Source organism: Pleurodeles waltl, chromosome 4_1 (assembly GCF_031143425.1).
Source record: "Pleurodeles waltl isolate 20211129_DDA chromosome 4_1, aPleWal1.hap1.20221129, whole genome shotgun sequence".
Lineage (NCBI taxonomy): Eukaryota > Metazoa > Chordata > Amphibia > Caudata > Salamandridae > Pleurodeles > Pleurodeles waltl.
In genome coordinates this window covers 373,956,625-373,975,314 of record NC_090442.1, presented here as the reverse complement: position 1 = coordinate 373,975,314, position 18,690 = coordinate 373,956,625, and the positions used below count along the sequence as shown (strand labels likewise).

General features: G+C 44.2%; 1 protein-coding gene across 1 annotated transcript in view; it reads left to right on the top strand.

Moving 5' to 3' along the window:
- LOC138287159 (sulfotransferase 6B1-like) overlaps positions 1 to 14,836 on the top strand; it is a 47,576-nt gene extending 32,740 nt beyond the window's left edge. Inside the window, exon 6 of the mRNA XM_069227519.1 lies at positions 14,763 to 14,836. Coding sequence (XP_069083620.1) covers positions 14,763 to 14,836 — 74 coding nt within the window. The remainder of the gene's footprint in view (positions 1 to 14,762) is intronic.
- Positions 14,837 to 18,690: the final 3,854 nt, after the last annotated feature.

Below are 18,690 nucleotides of genomic sequence, written 5' to 3'. Positions count from 1 at the left end.
CCCACATGTGGTGGGGGCCACTGACGGAACATATTTGGGCTTGATCTTACCGTAGGCCAATGAACAAGTTTATTGCAACAGAAAGAACTTCTATTTCATCAACGGGCAAGTTGTCTGCTTTACTGATCTCTACACTTCATACATCTGTGCCCATTATCCGGGTTCAGCCCATGATTCCTTCATAGTGCAGAACACCACGATATCCCAGCTGATGTCACAACTGTACCCAGAGAGGACCTGGCTGGTTGGTAAGTCACATCTGTCCTGTTTGCGTGTGTGAAATGTCTGGTGCTATAATCATGAAGTGAGTGACTCATTGCTGCACATATGTCCCATTACTTAACAGGAAACCCTGCATACCCAAACCGTTCCTGGTTGTTGACGCCACTAAGGAATCCAACTACGCCTTGGGAAGTCCGCTTCAATGAGGCCCATAGAAGAACACGGCAGGTAGTGGAGAGGGCTTTTGGGCTCCTGAAGGCCAGATTTAGGTGTAGGGACAGGACTGGTGGAGCCCCTCTCTACTTACACGGAAAGGGGTGTCAGATCATTATGGCATGCTGCATGCTCCACAATATCGTCCTACAGACAACTATCCTGTACATCCTAGAGGAGGGGGGGCCTGCTGTGACACCGGGTGATAATCTTGAAATGCCAAGTGAGGATGACAGTGGTGAAGAGGAAGGAGCTGACTTGGGGGAAGATCTCATCAATAGCTACTTGTCAGGAGTGTAAGTATGTTATGTGAGTCATATTATGTAATGACTGTGACTATACAATGAACTGTAGTTTTGAGAATGTGTAATGTTGAGTGTTTTAACAGCAACTAGATAGCTGATTCCCTGCAACATTCAGCCAAAGGTTGCTTGAAGAGTTACCCTTTGACATATTCCACCCCTGATGATATTTCTTTGTTTGCGTCAGCTTTATTGCAATGTAATTACATTTCCAGTTGCTTTCTATGTCATGTGCGTAATAGGTATGTTTTCAACCCTATACTACTTGTTTTTTCTTTATACAGGTACCTTCACCATGACATCCTCATGTGGGCATTTCAGAGTTGTAACATTGGCAGGTATCTGATGCTGTTCCGATGTACAAAATGGACATGGATTGATCCAGGTAATGTAGGTCACAGATTTAGTGTGTATGAGACCTGTGCCAAGACAGCTTGCACAGTATTTGGGTGGAAGGTCAGAAGAGCACATTGGACTTCTTTTGTGTGCTGTGTTGGGCCGACTGCATCATGTTTGTCATCATGTGGGCATGAAATATGTAGTAATTGATTGCAAGCAAGTCATTAATCCTTCACATTAACTAAAACCATTTCTTGTATGGCCTGTGTGTTGCTGTAAATGTGTTGAATCATTGCAGGTCACAGTGCCTGTGCCACAACACTGACATATGTTTGTGTCGTACCACCAGATGCATGGTCATTGGATTATGATGTGCCTGTGATCAGGTACCGTTGTACTGCCAGCTGTCTGTATCTTGGATTATATGATGTTGGATGATTGTGGTGTGGTATATGATGTGGCTCAATCTGCTGACATCATCCACTTTAGTGTTTGCCTATTCTAAAGGACAATGTCTGACAAATCCCTCCCTTCCGTGGTCTAGGAGGCTGTACCCTGTAATATGTACTTTGACTCAGTATCAGTCACAAATTATGTCAAAAGGCTCCAGACATAAGGACGTCCTGTGTCCTATACACTGGAATAGAATGTTTGGTGTGACTAGGCGCTTGTACATATATGTTTGTGGCAAATGGTTGTAATAATGAGCAGGACGCTATGTAACTATAATCCCTCCTTGTGTAAGTAAGTTATGTATTCATCATACGGTTCACATGATCTTACATCTCTACACAGCAAAATGTTGAAGTTAAGCAATGAGTTTGTGATGTGTGAATTTATCATAGTGCTTATGCAGCAAATAACATTTTGACAGTAAAAAAATAAAAAAAATAAAGTGAAGGTGTCAGTCAAGGTGAATGAAATCATTGGAGTAGATGTCACACCACTGGGGGTCCAGGGTAGGGAGGTCAGGATCAGTCAACAGAGTGGCACACAAATGAGTTCCTTTAGGAAGAGATCACTTGCTAACAGTGGTGGATGTTTTGCTATCCACACCTCCTGGATTCTTCGCCGGATGTCCCTCCTTGTGTAGTGGTGGGCGGGATCTGCTGCTATAAGGGCATATGCGGCTCGTTCATATGGCAGGGCCTCCCTTATAGTGTCTGGCACTGATTAAGAAGGGCCTGGTGTTGATGCACCAAAGGAAGGGGTAGAGAGGTGTAGTAGAGCCCTGCTGAGGGGGTGTTAATAACCATCATCACCCCTTTAGGGAGACCATGTTGGTATTGTGAGCATCCAACTGTTCAAGCACATCCCTATGGATGTCCTTCTACAGCTACTTCATTTCCTGGAGTTCAGTCAAGTCCTGGCCCATCACGCCTTGGGACTCCTGATAGACCCCCAAGACATGGGTGATGGTGTGCTGGCCAGGAGAAACCCTAGTGGCCGAACCTGCTGGCCCACAGCACCCCTTCCATGCACCTGTACCCTTGCCACAGGGTACCCTACCCCACTGGGTCCTGAACCCTCATTGTCTGAAGTGTTGCACTGCAACTCAGGATCCAGGACTGAAGGGGGGCACAAGATAGTAGACATTTTGCTAGGGACACAGGTTGGAGGGCAAATAGTTGCCTGTGATGTTGAGGCAACCGGGCTGGGAGGTGTTGATGTGGCCACAGTGAGACTCACTGTTGGTGTCTGACCAGATTGCCCAGATGGAACAGAACTGTCCTCACACGTCCAGATGACCGGGAGTGTCTTATTCGCTGAGAGCCTCAGCCCAGGATGTAGTAGCAGTCTCTTCTGTATCCTCTGTGTGCCCAGTGGCAGTTTGACCTGTTGATGTGAAAGATACAATGATACTGGTTGAATTGTGACATCTACCTCCAGCAATTTAATGTTACCATAAGCATAAGCATAAGCATAGATCTTGTACAAAGTTATTTTGCAGTTAATCTTACTGTGGCAAGTAGCCCTGATATTGGTTGTATAGACCAGACATTTATGAAGCATACCGATTCCATCTAAGCCCAGCAGCTGCTAAAATGTGCAGGTCATTAGCACTTGAAAGGAAGGCCTGAGAATGCTATCTTGCCACCAGTGTAGGGAAAACAGTGGCTCAGCATGATATGTCCTTGGCCATGTTGACGCCTAGTTGATTGTTATGCAGGCAGACCCAAGAGTTTGTTGTACATGTGACTGGAATCATCATGTGGTCAGTGCTCCGTGAATGTGTCTGTTGCCAATACCATTCTGGTGATGCATCTTGAGGCCTTTAGGATCATTGTGTTGCACACTAAGTAAGGTGTCCTTCCCATCCTCAATAGTTTCATCTTGGGTAAGGTGGTCAAGATGGAGCTAAGTGGGTAAACAAATCTCAGAGTTGAGCATGATCTGTATCTTTGTCACTCCAGATGGGTAGAATTAAATTCGAAGTTAGCAGGCATGGTTATTTGGACAAGTGACCACTGTCTGGTGTTTAGAATTACTGAAACAGTGCCTCCTAGGAGTCGAAGTCAGGTCACTGTCTATACTATACACACTTGACAAAGGGTATCCTGCCAGATGAGTAAACTGCAATTGAGAGTTCATAAATAGATAGATATGGGCAAGTGAATATTGCTTTTGTGGTTGGAGTTAGAGACACAGAGCCTATTGGGCTCAGCATTCTGGTCACTCCCTGTACTTCCCACAACCATACAAATGTTATCCTCTCAGATGAGTTAACATTATTTGAGAGTTAAGACTCAGTGGTATTTGGGCTGAGAACACTGGACTTTAGTTTGGAGTTAGAGAGTTAGAGCCGTCTGGCCTTAGCAGTCATGTCACCCCCTCTACTTCACACACTTGATAAATGTCATGCCCACAGGTAAGTAAACTTCATTTGAGAGTTCACCAACAGATGTAATGGGCATGTCACCCCTATGCTAGTAAATGGAATTACAGAAACAGTGCGTCCTTGGGGTTGCAGGCAGGCCACTCTTACTACTCCCCATTCCTCCCACGTGATTAAACTTCATTTGGGAGTGAGTTGCAAACATGGGTTGATGGACAAGATAACTCTGGGTTGGTGATTGGAGTTACAGGAACAAGGCCTGCTGGAAGTTGCAGTCATGTCACTCTCTCTAGTACACAAATTATACAAATGTTATCCCCCATGTGAGTACACTTAAATTGAGGGTTAAGACACAGGGGTATTTGGACAAGAAAACACTGTGCTGGTGTTTGGAGTTACAGAAACAAGGCCTGCTGGCCTTAGCAGTCATGGCAGTCCCTGTATTAGAACCACTATACAAATGTTATCTCCCCAGGTGAGTAGACTTCATTTGTGAGTTAACAAACAGAAGTCTTTTGAGGACAGGACACTGGGCAGGTGAGTGAAGTAACAATGACATACCCTCCTGGCCTTAGCCGTCATGTCCCTCCCTCTACTGCACACACTATACAAATAGTTTCCTCCCAGCTGAGTAGACTTACATTGAGGGTTGCCAAACAGGGGTCTTCTGATGAATGAACACTCTTCTGGTGTTTTGAGTTGCTGAAACAGTGCCTACTGTGAGTTGCAGTCAGGTTATTCCATCTAGTTAACACACTTTTCCAATGTTCTCCCCTCCAGGTGAGTAATTCATTTGTGAGTTGGCAAACAGGGGTATGTGGGGAAGTGACCACTGTTCTGGTGTTTGGAGTTACAGAAACAGGGCCTGCTGGGAGTTGGAGTCATGGCAGTCCCTATATTACACACAGTAGACAAATATTATCCCCACACAAATATACACAAATATAGATAAGCAAGGTTTTAATGTTTCACAAATGTGCAAGTGTTAGGTCTGGTTTGTGTTGCGTATCATGTTTACAGTGACTTACATGACATGACACATTTCATATCTGACACGTAGTATGTAAATTGCCAGGGACACATTGAGTAACTATGTGAGCCTTTATTTCATTTTGGCTCCCATAGTTACACTGGGAGGAGAAGGCTCAGACACCCTCCTGTGTACCGCCCACAAGCAGACTTGCAGACCATGGAGAACAGACATGTCATTCAGATCTACCACCTGGATAGGCAGACAATCATGGATCTATGTTGTCAGTTGAAGCCAGATCTATTGCCAGCCATACGTCATCCAATTAGCATACCACCCGTAGTACAAGTCATGTCAGTGTTGCACTTCCTGGCCACAGGGTCTTTCCAAAACACAGTGGCCCTATCTGCTGGGATGTCTCAGCCTATGTTCAGTTTTGTGTTGAAGGATGTTCTCTCAGAAATGTTGAAACACCTGGACAGCTACATTTGTTTTCCTCAACCTGAGGCTTTCGCCCATGTGCAAGCAGAGGTCTATGGTTTGGCAGGCATCCCACATGTTGTGGGAGCTATTGATGGTACCCAAGTAGCCCTGGTTCTACCACATGGCAATTAATAGGTCTATTGGAACAAGAAGAACTTCCATTCCATCAATGTCCAAGTAGTGTGTTTTGTGGACCTCTACATTTCCCAAGTCTGTGCCCGGTACCTGGGTTCAGTCCATGATGCCTTTATCATGAGAAACAGCGCAATTCCCCAGCTGATGATAAGACTGGACCTAGAGAGGGCCTAGCTGGTTGGTAAATAACATATTCCCTGTGTGTTTGTATGCTATGTCTGCTGCTAGTGAGACATTGCTCTGGACTGATGGTTGCATGCATGTCGCATTTACTTACAGGGGATTCTGCCTATCCAAATCCGCCCTGGTTGTTGACACCAGTGAGGAACCCAACTATGCCAGGGGAAGTCTGTTTCAATGAGTCACATGGGAAAACACGCTGTGTTGTGGAGTGGCAGCTTTTGGGCTCCTGAAGGCAAGATTCTGGAGCATAGACAAATCAGGTGGAGCCTCCTATATTTACCCCCAAAAGTTTGTAAGATCATTGTGGTCTGCTGCATGCTCCTCAACCTTGCCCTGAGGAGAAACATCCCATACATCCCTGATGAGGGGAGCTGGCAGTGCCACCAGGTGAGCCTCTGGGAATGCCAAGTGAGGATGACAGTGATGAGGATGAAGGTGGAGACATGCGGGCAGATCTCATCAATCAATACTTCACTCGAGTGTAAGTATGTGATGTTCTGTGATTACTGCGATGGCACAGGACACTGTAGGGGTCAGGATTTGTGGAGAAAGGTATCTCGGCCACCATGAGACAGGGCCACTCATGCTATGCATCATACAGGCCAGGTTTGCTGGCTACATCAGACTTGAAGATGTGCCTCTCTTGAGGATCTCCTTTGTTTAGGGCAGTCACATTGCACTGTCAGAGAAACAACAGAAGTTTATAATGATTTTTGTGTCTCATGTATGCCTTTGCCTGCCTGAACTCCTTGTACGTCACCTTTTCATTCCCTGTCTCTTCACCATGCCATCCTCATGTGGGCATTTCAGAGTAGTGCCATTGGCAGGTGGCTGTAGATGGTCTGATAAGTGAAGAGGACATGGACTTGATACAGGTACTGTTTGTTGTAAATTTGGGTTGTGTGAGTTCCTTGCCCAGACTGCCTGGACAGTAGGATGGCAGTTATATGAGCTATAGCATAGACCTGTGTGCCCTGGTATATTGGTCCAATGGTTTCATATGTATGATCATGTGACCTTGTAACGTCATCCTGTGCAATCCATCATTTCTCCCTTCCATTCTGTATATAATGATCCTGTATGCCCAGTATGTAGCTGTTGATGTGTTTCCTCATTGCAGGCCATAGTGCCTGTGCCACAACACTGACATAGCTGTGTAACATACCACTAGATGCCTAACCATTGTAATAGGATGGGCCTCTGACAAAGGACTGTTGTATTGACCCCTGTCTGTGTCCTCAAGTATGTTAAGTTGGATGGACCTGGTTTTGGTATGTGCAAATAGTCAAACTGGTGACAACATCTACCAATCTGTTTGCCTATACTACGAGACAGAATCTGACATAGCCCTTTCTTCTGTGGCCAATCGGGTGGTACTTTGAGGTATCTAGCCAAAGCAACAATGTTTTCTCATTCTTGGCATTGACAGTCAAGACATTTTGCAGCCTATGGGCTGTAAATTGTAAATAAACATTTTAGTGACCACTTCTATTGTTGCGCTGCTAGTAATCCTCAGCCTGACACTGTCTCTGACATATCCCTCCCTACATTACCACCTTAAGAGTACCTCATTTGCATCACATGAATTTCACATTTCACATCCCAACATGATGAAAAAATCATTATTGATTGTGTGCTAGTTGTGTTTATTCACATGTGCTCTACACATAAAGGTGGAAACTTAAGTTAAAAAAACATCAAAAAGTTAAGGGGTCAGTCATAGTGGATGTAACCAGTAGAGTAGCTGCCACTACATTTGAAGTCCAAAGTCCAGTGTCCTACTATCCTGGAAAATGGATAGTGTTTCAAGAACAGTCAATAGAGGTGATTCTGTTACGCACAAAGATGTTCTATCAGGAAGAGATCACTTCCTGGCAGTGGTTGAGGTCTTGGCATCTGCACCTCCTGGATGTTTTGGTGGACGTCCCCACTTGCAGGGGAGTTCTTCAGCTATAGAGGCAGGGGACGTTTCAGGCAGGTCCTACCCCTGGGAGGGCCTCCCTTCCACGGGCAGCCACAGAGATCAAAGGTTCTAATGTTACTAGGCCAATGGAAGAGGCCTGGTTCTCGATCTCTGCTCAGGATTGTGGTAATGTCCCTCAGCACCCCGTTGTGGGTCTCCTACGGTTGCAATATTTCATGGTGGTAATCCCCACGAAGCTGCTTGACCTCCCAGATTTTAGTGAGCACCTGGCCCATCACACCTTGGGATTGTTGGTATGCTCCCAAGACGTGAGCGATGGTGTCCTGGCCAGATCCATCCCCAGCAGCTTCATGCTGCTGGTCCACACCATCCCTCCCATACACCCTACCCCCACATGCCTGCACCCTTGGCACAGTTAGGCCCCTACCACAGGGTCCAGGTCCATCATTGTCAGAGGTGTCTAGATGTGACTCAGGTACCTGGACTGGGGGGCACAAGATTGTTGATTCTGTCCTCTGGACACAGGTTTTGGGGCAACTGATTGCCTACGATGTTGATGTAACAGGGCTGGGAAGAGTTGATGTGGTCAGGGTGAGGCTGAAAGGTGTCGTCTGACCAGGTTCCCCAGATGGGCCATCACCCTGCTTAACGTCCACATGTCCAGGAGTGGTATATTTACTGAGGGCTTCATCCAAGGGGGGGAGTGGCAGTCTCTTTATTGGTGGCAGGTACACCTGTTGAAGTGAGAGACAGAATGCTACAGGTTGTATTGAGACATGTACCTCCAACAGTTTACAGTGACATTTGTTTAAGGCCATGAACTTATTGGCTATGCATTTTTCACTTATGTGGAAGGCATCAACTGTATGGACCTGACATTTGGGGAACAGACCATTTCCATTTCAAGTCACCTTGCTACAGAATGTCTGAGTATCTTGGCACTTGGATATCTGTTGATAGAGTCCTATCTTTCCAGCAGTGCAGTCAAAACAGTGGCTGGGCATGATGTGGTTTAGGTCATCTCAAGACCTGTAAACTGTTATGCAGGCAGATCCGGGTCTTTGTTGATATATATGTTAGTTGTCATTATGTGGTCAGTGCATTGTGAATATGTGTTCTGACACACACATTTAGATGAAGCATCTTGGTACCTTTGAGTTGTGCTTCATTCATTGGGCACATAGGTTGGCCTGCCCTTCCTTTCCACACTATTCTCCTCTTGGCTTATCTGCTAAAGATATATCTAGTTGATTAGGCACATCACAGAGTGTAGCATGATCTGTATGTTGGTCCGTCCCAGGTAGGTAACCTGCATTCATAGATTAACAGACAGCAGCACAATGTCATTGTGGACAGTGTCCTGGTTACTGGAGTTAGAGGGACTATTACTCCTGGTATTTACAGACATGTTACACCAAGTACAACACACAGCATACATAAGTTATCCTCTCAGGGGAGTAGACTTTCTTAGCGAGTTAATGTACAAGGATGTTAGGACAGATGCACAGTGAGCAGGTGTTTTGCATTGAGTAGACAATGCCTGATGACCTTGGCTGTGCTGTCTTTGCCTGTCCTACCCACACACAATACAGTTGATATCCCATAGATGAGTACATGGCATAGGCTCTATAGAGGGAGAATGGTATGGTCCTAGTAGCAGAAAACACAGTAATGGCTGACTGCAGTGACATTACCAGTGCCTGCTGACCTTGGTACTGATGTCTTTGCCTGTCCTACTCTCACACTATACAGTTGATGTCCCCATAGGTGAGTACATGGCATCGGCTGAGTATAGGGAGAATGGTCCTAGTAGTAGATAACACAGTATTGGCTAAGAGGAGTGACATTACCAGTGCCTGCTGACCTTGGCATTGCTGTCTTTGCCCACACATTATACAATTGAAATCCCCTCAGGTGGGTACACTCCAATATTGAGTTGGCAAAGGAGGTAATTTTGATTGGGCTGCACTGCTCTGGTATTAGTGATAGTAGAACAGTACCTGCTGGGAGTTGTAGTGCTCTCAATCCTTGTACTACACCCCTTATACAGAGATGTTGTTTCCCCATGTGGGTGTAATTGGCATGTTGGAGGCCAGACAGGAGTCTATGGACAAGTGGACACTGGACTGTTGAGTGAGGTGACATTGTAGGTGGGGAAAGGTGATCAGTGAATATGCATGGCAATACATTTTGGTGAGCTAATTTTGTTGTTGTGACTTACCCGACTCCACTCCCCCAGGTATTCCTGTCAAGCCCTTAGGTTGCAGGTTGACCAAGACCATCTCCTTCTCCTCCCCTGATGTGAACTGTGGGGGAGGCGGTGGGGGACCACCGCCAGTCTTGTGGACTGCCAGCTAGTGTCTGTCAGTAATGGAATATATCTTCTCTCCGAGGTCATTGTACCTCTTCCTGATGTCATCCTTTGTGCGTGCGTAGCTGTCTACAGTATTCACTCTATATTGACTATTCTTTGCCACATTTCCATTTTCCTAGCGATAGTAGTCTGCTGGACTTGATATCCAAATAGATGAGGCTCCACTCCGATGATTTCATCCACAATGATTCTTAACTCGTCATCGGTGAAACAGGGATGTATTTGTGGTGATATGGTGGTGGTAAGGAAATGAGGGAACAAAAAACTGTGTGATGAGGGGTTGACGGGGAATAAATAGTGTGTTATGGTGCAAATACGTGTGGTGGGGGTGTTGTGAGGATGTGTGATATGTGCTTTGTGAGAGGTCGTGGGGTGCATATTCCATGGTTTGGTTTGCTCTGATGTTGCTCTGGCGTCTGTGTTTGGCATGGGCGATGCAAAGGATTGTGGTGTGTGAAGGTGTGTGTTTTATAGTGTGGTTTGTAGGTATATTGAGTGTGTGTATGTGTGTCAGCTGTGTTGTTTGCAAATGTATCCAATGTGGTATTGTGTATTACTGTGGGTACTGCCAACTGCCACAGTTTTCACCGCCACGGTTTTCACCGCCATTAGAAGACTGCAAGGGCTCAACCACCATGATGATTTTTGACTTGTAATAGGTTTGGTGGTTGGTTGACAGGCGGGCAGTGCCAGTGATCGGACGTCTCTTTCCAGCCCTTCATAGTCCTTGCAGTGTCAGGATTTTGGCCGGGACTGGCTGTGTAACTCGGAATACGGCGGTCTGTATGAATACCAATATGGCGGTCTTTTGGCGGCCACCACCACGGCGGTCTGTCAGTCAGACACCCAAACTCGTAATGAGTTAGTGCCATCCTTCAGCCGCCTGAATATAAGATCAATCGCATTGGCTTTGAAGGACTGCTTCAATCCAACAGTTATACAACAGGCAATTGGTTTTATAAACGGTTTCAACGTGATACTAGACAAGTTAGTCAAGCTGTACAAGGGTGATTTAGTATAAGCCAGAGCTAAGTGACAATTTGAGCAATGGACTAGCATTTTATCACTTCAATCCTACAAAGTCTAGGTCGTCGACCATTTTTTTTATTTGTACATTTGTATTAATTTATTGGCAATGAAAACAGCCTTGAATATTAGGAGGCACTTCCATACGTTTTACTTTTTGATAGATACGCAATTGGTAAGTTAAATCACGGAAATCTTAAGGTGGTGCTAGCTAAGCAAGTAAAATAACTCAGCATCTCAGCATGTGCTTCTGTATTTTGTCAAGTCGCGTATGGACAAGAACTAAGTTATTTTAGTCACACAAAGATCAGGCCGCTCAGTACTCTGTTTTTTTGTAATGTCTCTTTTATTCATTATTATAGTGTTTTTACATACTGTGTTTTTGTTATGGTTTTCAATAAGCGCACAATAAATAATATTTACTTACTTACCTGCATTCCTTATCCTGGCTCTCACAAACTCATCCTCTTGTGAATGTAGGCAGAATATTTTTCTGTGTTAGTCTCCAGGTTATACTTGTTTCTGCTGGGTTTTGGCATTCATGTGCAGAAGTTTGGGGACTTCTGGTGGCTCTGGTGCTGGTATTGTACTGATGCTATCATGATCATTACTGCTTTACTGGCTTGGTGTCAGACTCCTTAGGAGTCTCTGCTATTTCTCGCAGGCCATACTGATGTCATAGCAGTTGCATTATTATGTTGCAATATGTACATCTGTGTTAACTGTAAGCATTCTCTATGTGTCTGTGCAAGCTCTATGCATGCTTTATGTGTGCTTTGAGTGCAGCAAGTGTGTGACAAGCGTGGGTGTATAGAGCTCAGAGCAAGGGGAAGGCTTATATGGATTGACAGCTGTGCATAAAACAACTTTCAAAGCCTGAGGATATATTCAAATACCCCTGTGGGTTAGTATGACATGCTCACATGCTCTCACTTGCTCATGTGCTTGGGTACTCTTGGCATCACTTCAAATGACCCAAGCGAAGATTAATCAAACTCCAAGCCCACTGTTTGCACTGCTGATACCTCTGCAATACCACTAGTGCCCATGATATTGTTAGAACAGCATACTGGTATATGAATTAGATAAGGCAGTCAGTAAATTGGTATATTCTTTTTTATGATCTGGCGCTGATTTTAATTCTGGTGTACATTATACAAGGCCTTTCCCTGAACCCTCCTCTTCCTCACTCAGTCATCGTCCTGGGGCTCTCAGGAAGCAGCCAGTGGCACCCAGTTTCAAGCTCCGCCCGCTCTAAGGCTCCCCGTGCATTGATCCCAGGTTGCATGAGTGGCATCCCCATGTGGTAGAGCATGTTGGGAAAATGAAAAAAAGGAGTAAAGTCCAAATAATGGGGATGATAGATAATTCAACTGAAGGGGAATTTTGGTTGGGGGACAATGACTCAGAGGTGACTCATAGCAAATCACAATTGTGGAGTGGGAACTGAGGAACCAACCCACACACCATATTCTATGCCAGCTATCTCCATTGCTGCAAGGATCCACCCAGACATCAGTCCCCTAGTGTCCTGTGTTGTATCCCCCTCCACATGAGACTGACCATAGCAGATTTAGAACAACCTTAGACTTTCTTCATATACCAACAATAATTTCTGATGTACCAATTTATGTTTCAGAGTGTCCTATCTGTGCCCAAAATGAGTCTTTACACTCAAAACCTTTTGGATATTTCCAGCCCTTAGCAGTGGCTCCAATCCATGCTTACTATTTCCACCAAATTCATTGTTGACATTCTCGCTTTTGAAGCATACCAAGTGTCAGAATCCCTTTCCGAGGGCCACAGGACAAGAAGCAGTTACTGGGCCCCACCCATGGGGGTTGAAGCATTTCACTCCTGATGTCCCTGGGCCCAACCTACAATGGATTCAGAGCAACTGTGCCAAGTACCCCTTCAGCACTTGGCTCTCAGGAACAGAGTGGTCTGAGCAGTCCAAGGCTCCCTCTAGGGGAGCTGGATAGAGGGGACTAAACACAGGCTCACAGCTCATAATGCATGCAACAGCGGCAATAAATCATTGTCCAGCCAAATACTCACTTTTAAGAAAAAAGAGAAGTATATTAATTCTACCACTAACAAAACATAGAGGAAAAATCCGACATTCACAAATAGTGTTTTGTTAGGCTGTTCTCCAGGCCCCACGCTCTACTTGCTGCTAGCAGTAGTGGTTATTCCCCTTTCACTGTAGGCAACATCCAGGGTAAGCCTCACTAGTAGTTTGAGTCTAAAGGAGTCCACTATCACACTATTTTACAGTCAACAGTGTTCCAGTGCTGTAGCGCTAAGTAGCAGCAAGTTCCCCCAGGGCCTACAAGCCAAAAATCAGTCTTATCCACATCTCACAGGATCAGAGTGACCAGAGTTCCCAAGCGCATGCCTTCTGTGGGTGGTGGAGTACCAGCAGCTGATTCAACTGCTCAGCATTAGGGATCTGGGCATCCTTGTAGTTGGGCACACAGGAGTGCATGTCCATTACCAAGCAGAGGACTTTCCTGTCCCAACACCATGGTTATTGTAGATATTTTCTACAACATGGCTCATTTTTCACCTTTCCCAGCTACTGAAATGGGCAATTGTTTCATAGCATATATTTGTGCCCTTTTTGTCTGCCTCACACAATCATTTATGCTATGTCTACTACATGTGAAGCACCAAGTCCATTTCCTATGTCAGGAAGACTTGACCTGAGGAAAGGAAAATTCCTTTCCACAACTCTCAATAGTGACTGCTAACACCTCAGGGAAGTGTGTTCCCAAAAAAAGGCCGTTTAGAAGGAAAAATCTCTAGGCATAAAAACATCCTAGCTAAAGATGAAGGCAGATGATCGCGTGCTCGAAAAGGTAGTTACCAGGACTAGACTGAGAACCAGACGGCTGCTAAATAATAGAGTATCATAATTCTTGCAGTAAGGAATTAATAAATCTGGAGCAGAACAGGACTAGCAATTTCAGAATACTAGAAATCTAAAGAAGTAAAGAAAATAGTGAAAACCTTCCAGAACAGGACAACCTCTGGGCACTTTTGCTACATGCCCATCATTCTCTTTGTATGCCTTTTATAGAGAGCATGAGAGGAAGTGGGGAGTGGCCAGGAAATGAAAAACCTGCCATTTTGGACAGGATAACTCCTAAAAAGATTACCCAATCACACTCTGATTTTCAATTATACAATTATTAAGAAATAACTCTGCCCCCCCACAGGATTCCAAACTAAAAAAAATGGTAATCATAAATGCTCACAAGAGAGCAATATCTCACCCAACTGGCACGTACAATTCTCATGCTCCTGGCAGATAGAAGAATGGCAACTGGTCCGCAACCTCCAACCCAAAGCCACTGAATACTGTGGGCAGAGAACCACCAAGTATAGTGCTCGGCTTGCCTGTAGGGAAATGTTACAACATGGCCACACATCCTGTATCTTCACTGTACATGAGTTGGTGGCTGCAGGGTTTTTAACATTTTGAGACTGAGGACCACAATAATAGTATTTACAAAAGGCTTTATAGAGCTCTTGATATTGAACATCTATCATCAGGACACCACCCTGAGAACAATGGGCAAAAAGAAAGAGTGAACTAGTGCCAAAGCAATATCTTTGCTTTTATTATAATGCCTTTCAAGACAAAGGACACCCTACTTGGTCAAGGCTTTTCTCTTATGAGAATCAAATAATAGTATCACCAAAGACTCCCCCATATTTTGCATAATGTTTTTTTATCCATTCTTCCTCAGCATTCATTGATCCTTTGGTTGCAGATGCCATTGAATTCATGAACATCCTACCACAGTGGTTTCCAACATTTTGAGTTCTGTGGACCCCCTCTTTACCATTACTGGAAATGAGACGGCCAACCAAACATACATGCGCACTGAGGGTAGTGCTCTGTGCACTCTCCTCACTGTTCGTCACCCCATGGCCATGCCCCTTTAAAAAATAAAATGATAATAAACACAGTTTATTATCGTTTTATTTTTTAAGGTTTGCAGCTTCTGCTTCTGGTGGGGGGCAACACAGCTGCCCCTGCTTCTATGATTTGTCAGTGATTAGCTCAAATTTTAGCAAATCCAACTTACCCTCTTGGTCATTTGAAGTTCCTAAACTGAGCACCCTTAAATTAGGTAATATTAATACTTGGTACTTGCAGCATGGTCGTACTTTATTACTTTGCAGAAATAGATGCCTTCTCCACAGAGCTAAGCTTTGTAGCATATTGTGTTTTTGAACAATGCTTGTTACAGATGATAGTCTATACATTTTTCAAACAGGATGGTGAAACATGCTCAAGAGTTATGTGGACTTGTGGAAGAATATTACTTCAGCCATATTGGGATGTTATTTTCAGTTAATTCAAAATAATATATAAAATCCTGGAGTTTTTGGTGTTTAGAACAAAAAACAATTTTATTTTTTATTTTCTATGTGAATGATACACCTCAAGGCAGCAAAGAACAGGGAGCATCAAGTTAGGACTGTGAACACACCACTGGGAAAAGATCGCACATTTAGTGTGTACGCAGGTGTCAACATACAGATAGCTTTCTGTAAACTATCACAACTTTTCTAAATTCAAGGACTGCACATGTGAAAAAAGTTGTCTCCTCTTTTCAATTTACTGTTCAAAGTACGAAATAATAACAGAAAAGAAATGTGATAAATTGATCTACGACCATACTTTCGTAGAACTACCGTCTTCCCTGTAGGAGTAAGAACTGTGTCCTATATCAGTCTGCAGAATGCTGTTCTAGGCACTGTATAACTGTTAGCAGGCTATACTGTGTGGCGCACCACTTGGTGGACAGTATTCAGTTTTAAATGTGTTTATTAAACTAGGCACTTCATTGCTGCTTATATCCTACATTAGGCGGCCCTCGGACAGGGACCGTACTCAGTCAAGGTACAATAGTTTACTGGCTCAGATACTCGGCACCCAGGTGTCTATAAAGTCCAGGAGGCTGGGGTATATTAGCGCTGCTCAATACAAATTGTAGCAATGATGATTTGTGTTAGGCTGTGAAATATCTTTTCTTCCCTATACCCCAGCTTAGAGCAGCTTACTATTTAGAAATACACGCATGGATTTTTTTTGTTTGTCTTTCATTTTGTTTGTTTTAACATCTGAATGCAGTGGCGTAACAAAGGGCCTTGCAGCCCCTGAGGTGCGGGGAGTGCTGAGCTCCTGTCCCCACCCCTTCGGCATAGAACACTGTGCAGCGGTGGAAGGCCCCTGACTGAGTCCAGGGGTGAGGGGAGCTCCTCCATGTACTTTGCAGGGGGGGGCAGATTTCATTACACCATGGTCTGAATGAGGCATTTTATATCTTGCATTTCACTGTAGGCTTATTTGATTTTAGCTATATTGTCATATGGTGTATTTGATGTATCTCTCTCTCTTGAACATAAGTAGGAAATGTTTGTGTATAGGTCCTGTTGTGAAGGACTGATTTTTAATAGAAAAAATGTTTGTAAGGATTTTTATGCTGGTACAATAAAATCAAACTGAATTAAAAAGAGATTGGGAGGGAAGGAGGGAGGAAGGAAGGACAAGAGAGAAAAAAGTATAAAAGAATAAAACAGCAATTTAATGGGAGACAGAAACAAAAGGAAACACAATTGGAGAGAACACGGAGAAAAAAAATTGGAAAAACAAAGGAAGGCAAGCTACTTGGAAAGGAAGCTAGCCAGATGGAAGAATGAGGAAAAATTGAAGTGAAGAAAGAAAGGAAAAGTTGAGGCATACGAAAAAAGAAAAAAGGAAGAATAAAAGAGAAACAAGGGAAGAATGAGAAGAAGGAGAATCTATAATTGAGGAACAACACAAAAACAGAAAGTAATAAGAAACAAGAAAGAAAGAAAGGAAGAACAAAGAAATGAAAAATGACAAAAAGAAAGAAAATCAGACAGAAGGAAAGAAAGAATCTAAATATTTTAGTTCATGTAATTAAACTATTTCGGGCCTCATTTAGAGGTAGAAGCAATGGATCATCTGCTAAAATTAGCACCTGTCTCCTCCATCTCCTTCTTACTTCTCACGCATAGATTAGAGGTCGGTAGAAGACATATCACCAGCAGAGTCAAGGTGAACACTATTGTGCTGACATACTTTCAGCAAGAATAGCATCGGAAGTGCAACACCCATCCCCCAAAAAAAGTAAGAAAGGAAAAAAACACTTATAAATATGCTATGCAGGGCATCATTTACATGTTGGGAGATCAGAAAGAGAGAAAGGAAGAAATAAATGCAAAATGTTAGCACATTAATTAGGATACTGATTTATATGGATTATTCCATCACAAAAATGACAGATATTCTGTCCGCCCTATTCCAAGTGCATTCTGCCATCTCGCGTATGTAGTAAGGTAGGTGGGATATTCATCACATTTGTGACAGAGCAGGTCCTCCAACAAACTCTTAATCAGGCCCTAAATAGGGATTCAGAGGTGGGGGGGCAACAGGATAGCTGCTAAAAAATGGTGAATACAGTGGCAGCTCCTTCGTGATGACAAAGGAGCATCACCCCAGTCGCTCAGAGCCAGTAGCTGAAAAATAAAATTATATTTTGTTTTATTTTTCAGATGCTGGCTCTGAGCCAGCATGTGCACGGACGGGTGGGGCTGGGCCACTGGAGGGGGGAGGAGGAGTGGGTGCACTTAAGTGCGCATGTCTGTCTGGCCGGCCATTCTAGGCAGCCAAACAGACATGTACACTTACGTCGGAAAAACAGCACAGACTCCCTGTGTCTGAGCATGCAGTAAGCCAGCCTGCTCAGGCCAATCCCCGCACTGCTGTCATGCTCGATAATAGCATGACAGCAGCATAGGCATTGCACAGGAAGTCTCAGAAGCTGCTGGGAACAGGAAGAGAAGTGTGAGGTGGACAGCAGCATCAGGTCAGTTTTTTTTTTTTGTAAAGGGAAAACCATCCCATGCTCCCTACATTACCCCCTCCCTTGCACCTCCCCTGTACTTCCCCTGTGCCTGTCTCATCACTTTTAGTATGTGTCACCCGCCCCTGGGTGGATATTGTGTCCACCCACCTCAGAGAGTTCCTGAAAATGGAGTAGCACCAGCTCCTCAATCAGGAAAGCCATTGTGCAAACCTGAAGCAGGAAGAAATTCCATCTGAGGGAATACCCTATTTAGGGCAGTCCCTAAGACACCACAAACTATCGCCTTATTTCTGTAAAGAATAGTAATTTACACCATGATGGTACTGGACAAGAAAAGTCCTCAAATTTCCCTGGCTCAGATAGTGGATATCAATAATGTAATTTGCAAAGATGGATCTCAATTTGGGGTGTTTGCCACCATAAATTTTCTAAGTGTCAATAGAGCATCCATGCTGCGATGTCATGGAACACCTGTAAACAGTTTCTTCTGTGTTCACCATTGTCTTTTTCTTCAATCTGGCACCAAAATATGGACCACATTGAAAGGGCCCGTGTTTGGGCTGTTTTGTTTTGGTCCTGTCCCAGCTTACAGGACCATAAAAAAACACGATCCATTTCCTGTTGCGGGCATTAGGCCTACCCACGCAAGTGAGGCACCATCTTTATCAGGAGACTTGGGGGAACACAGAATGGAAGAACAAGTGTTATTGCCCCTTGTCTTTGTCTACATTTTTTCCTTCCAAATGTAAGACAGTGTGTAAAAAAGATGACT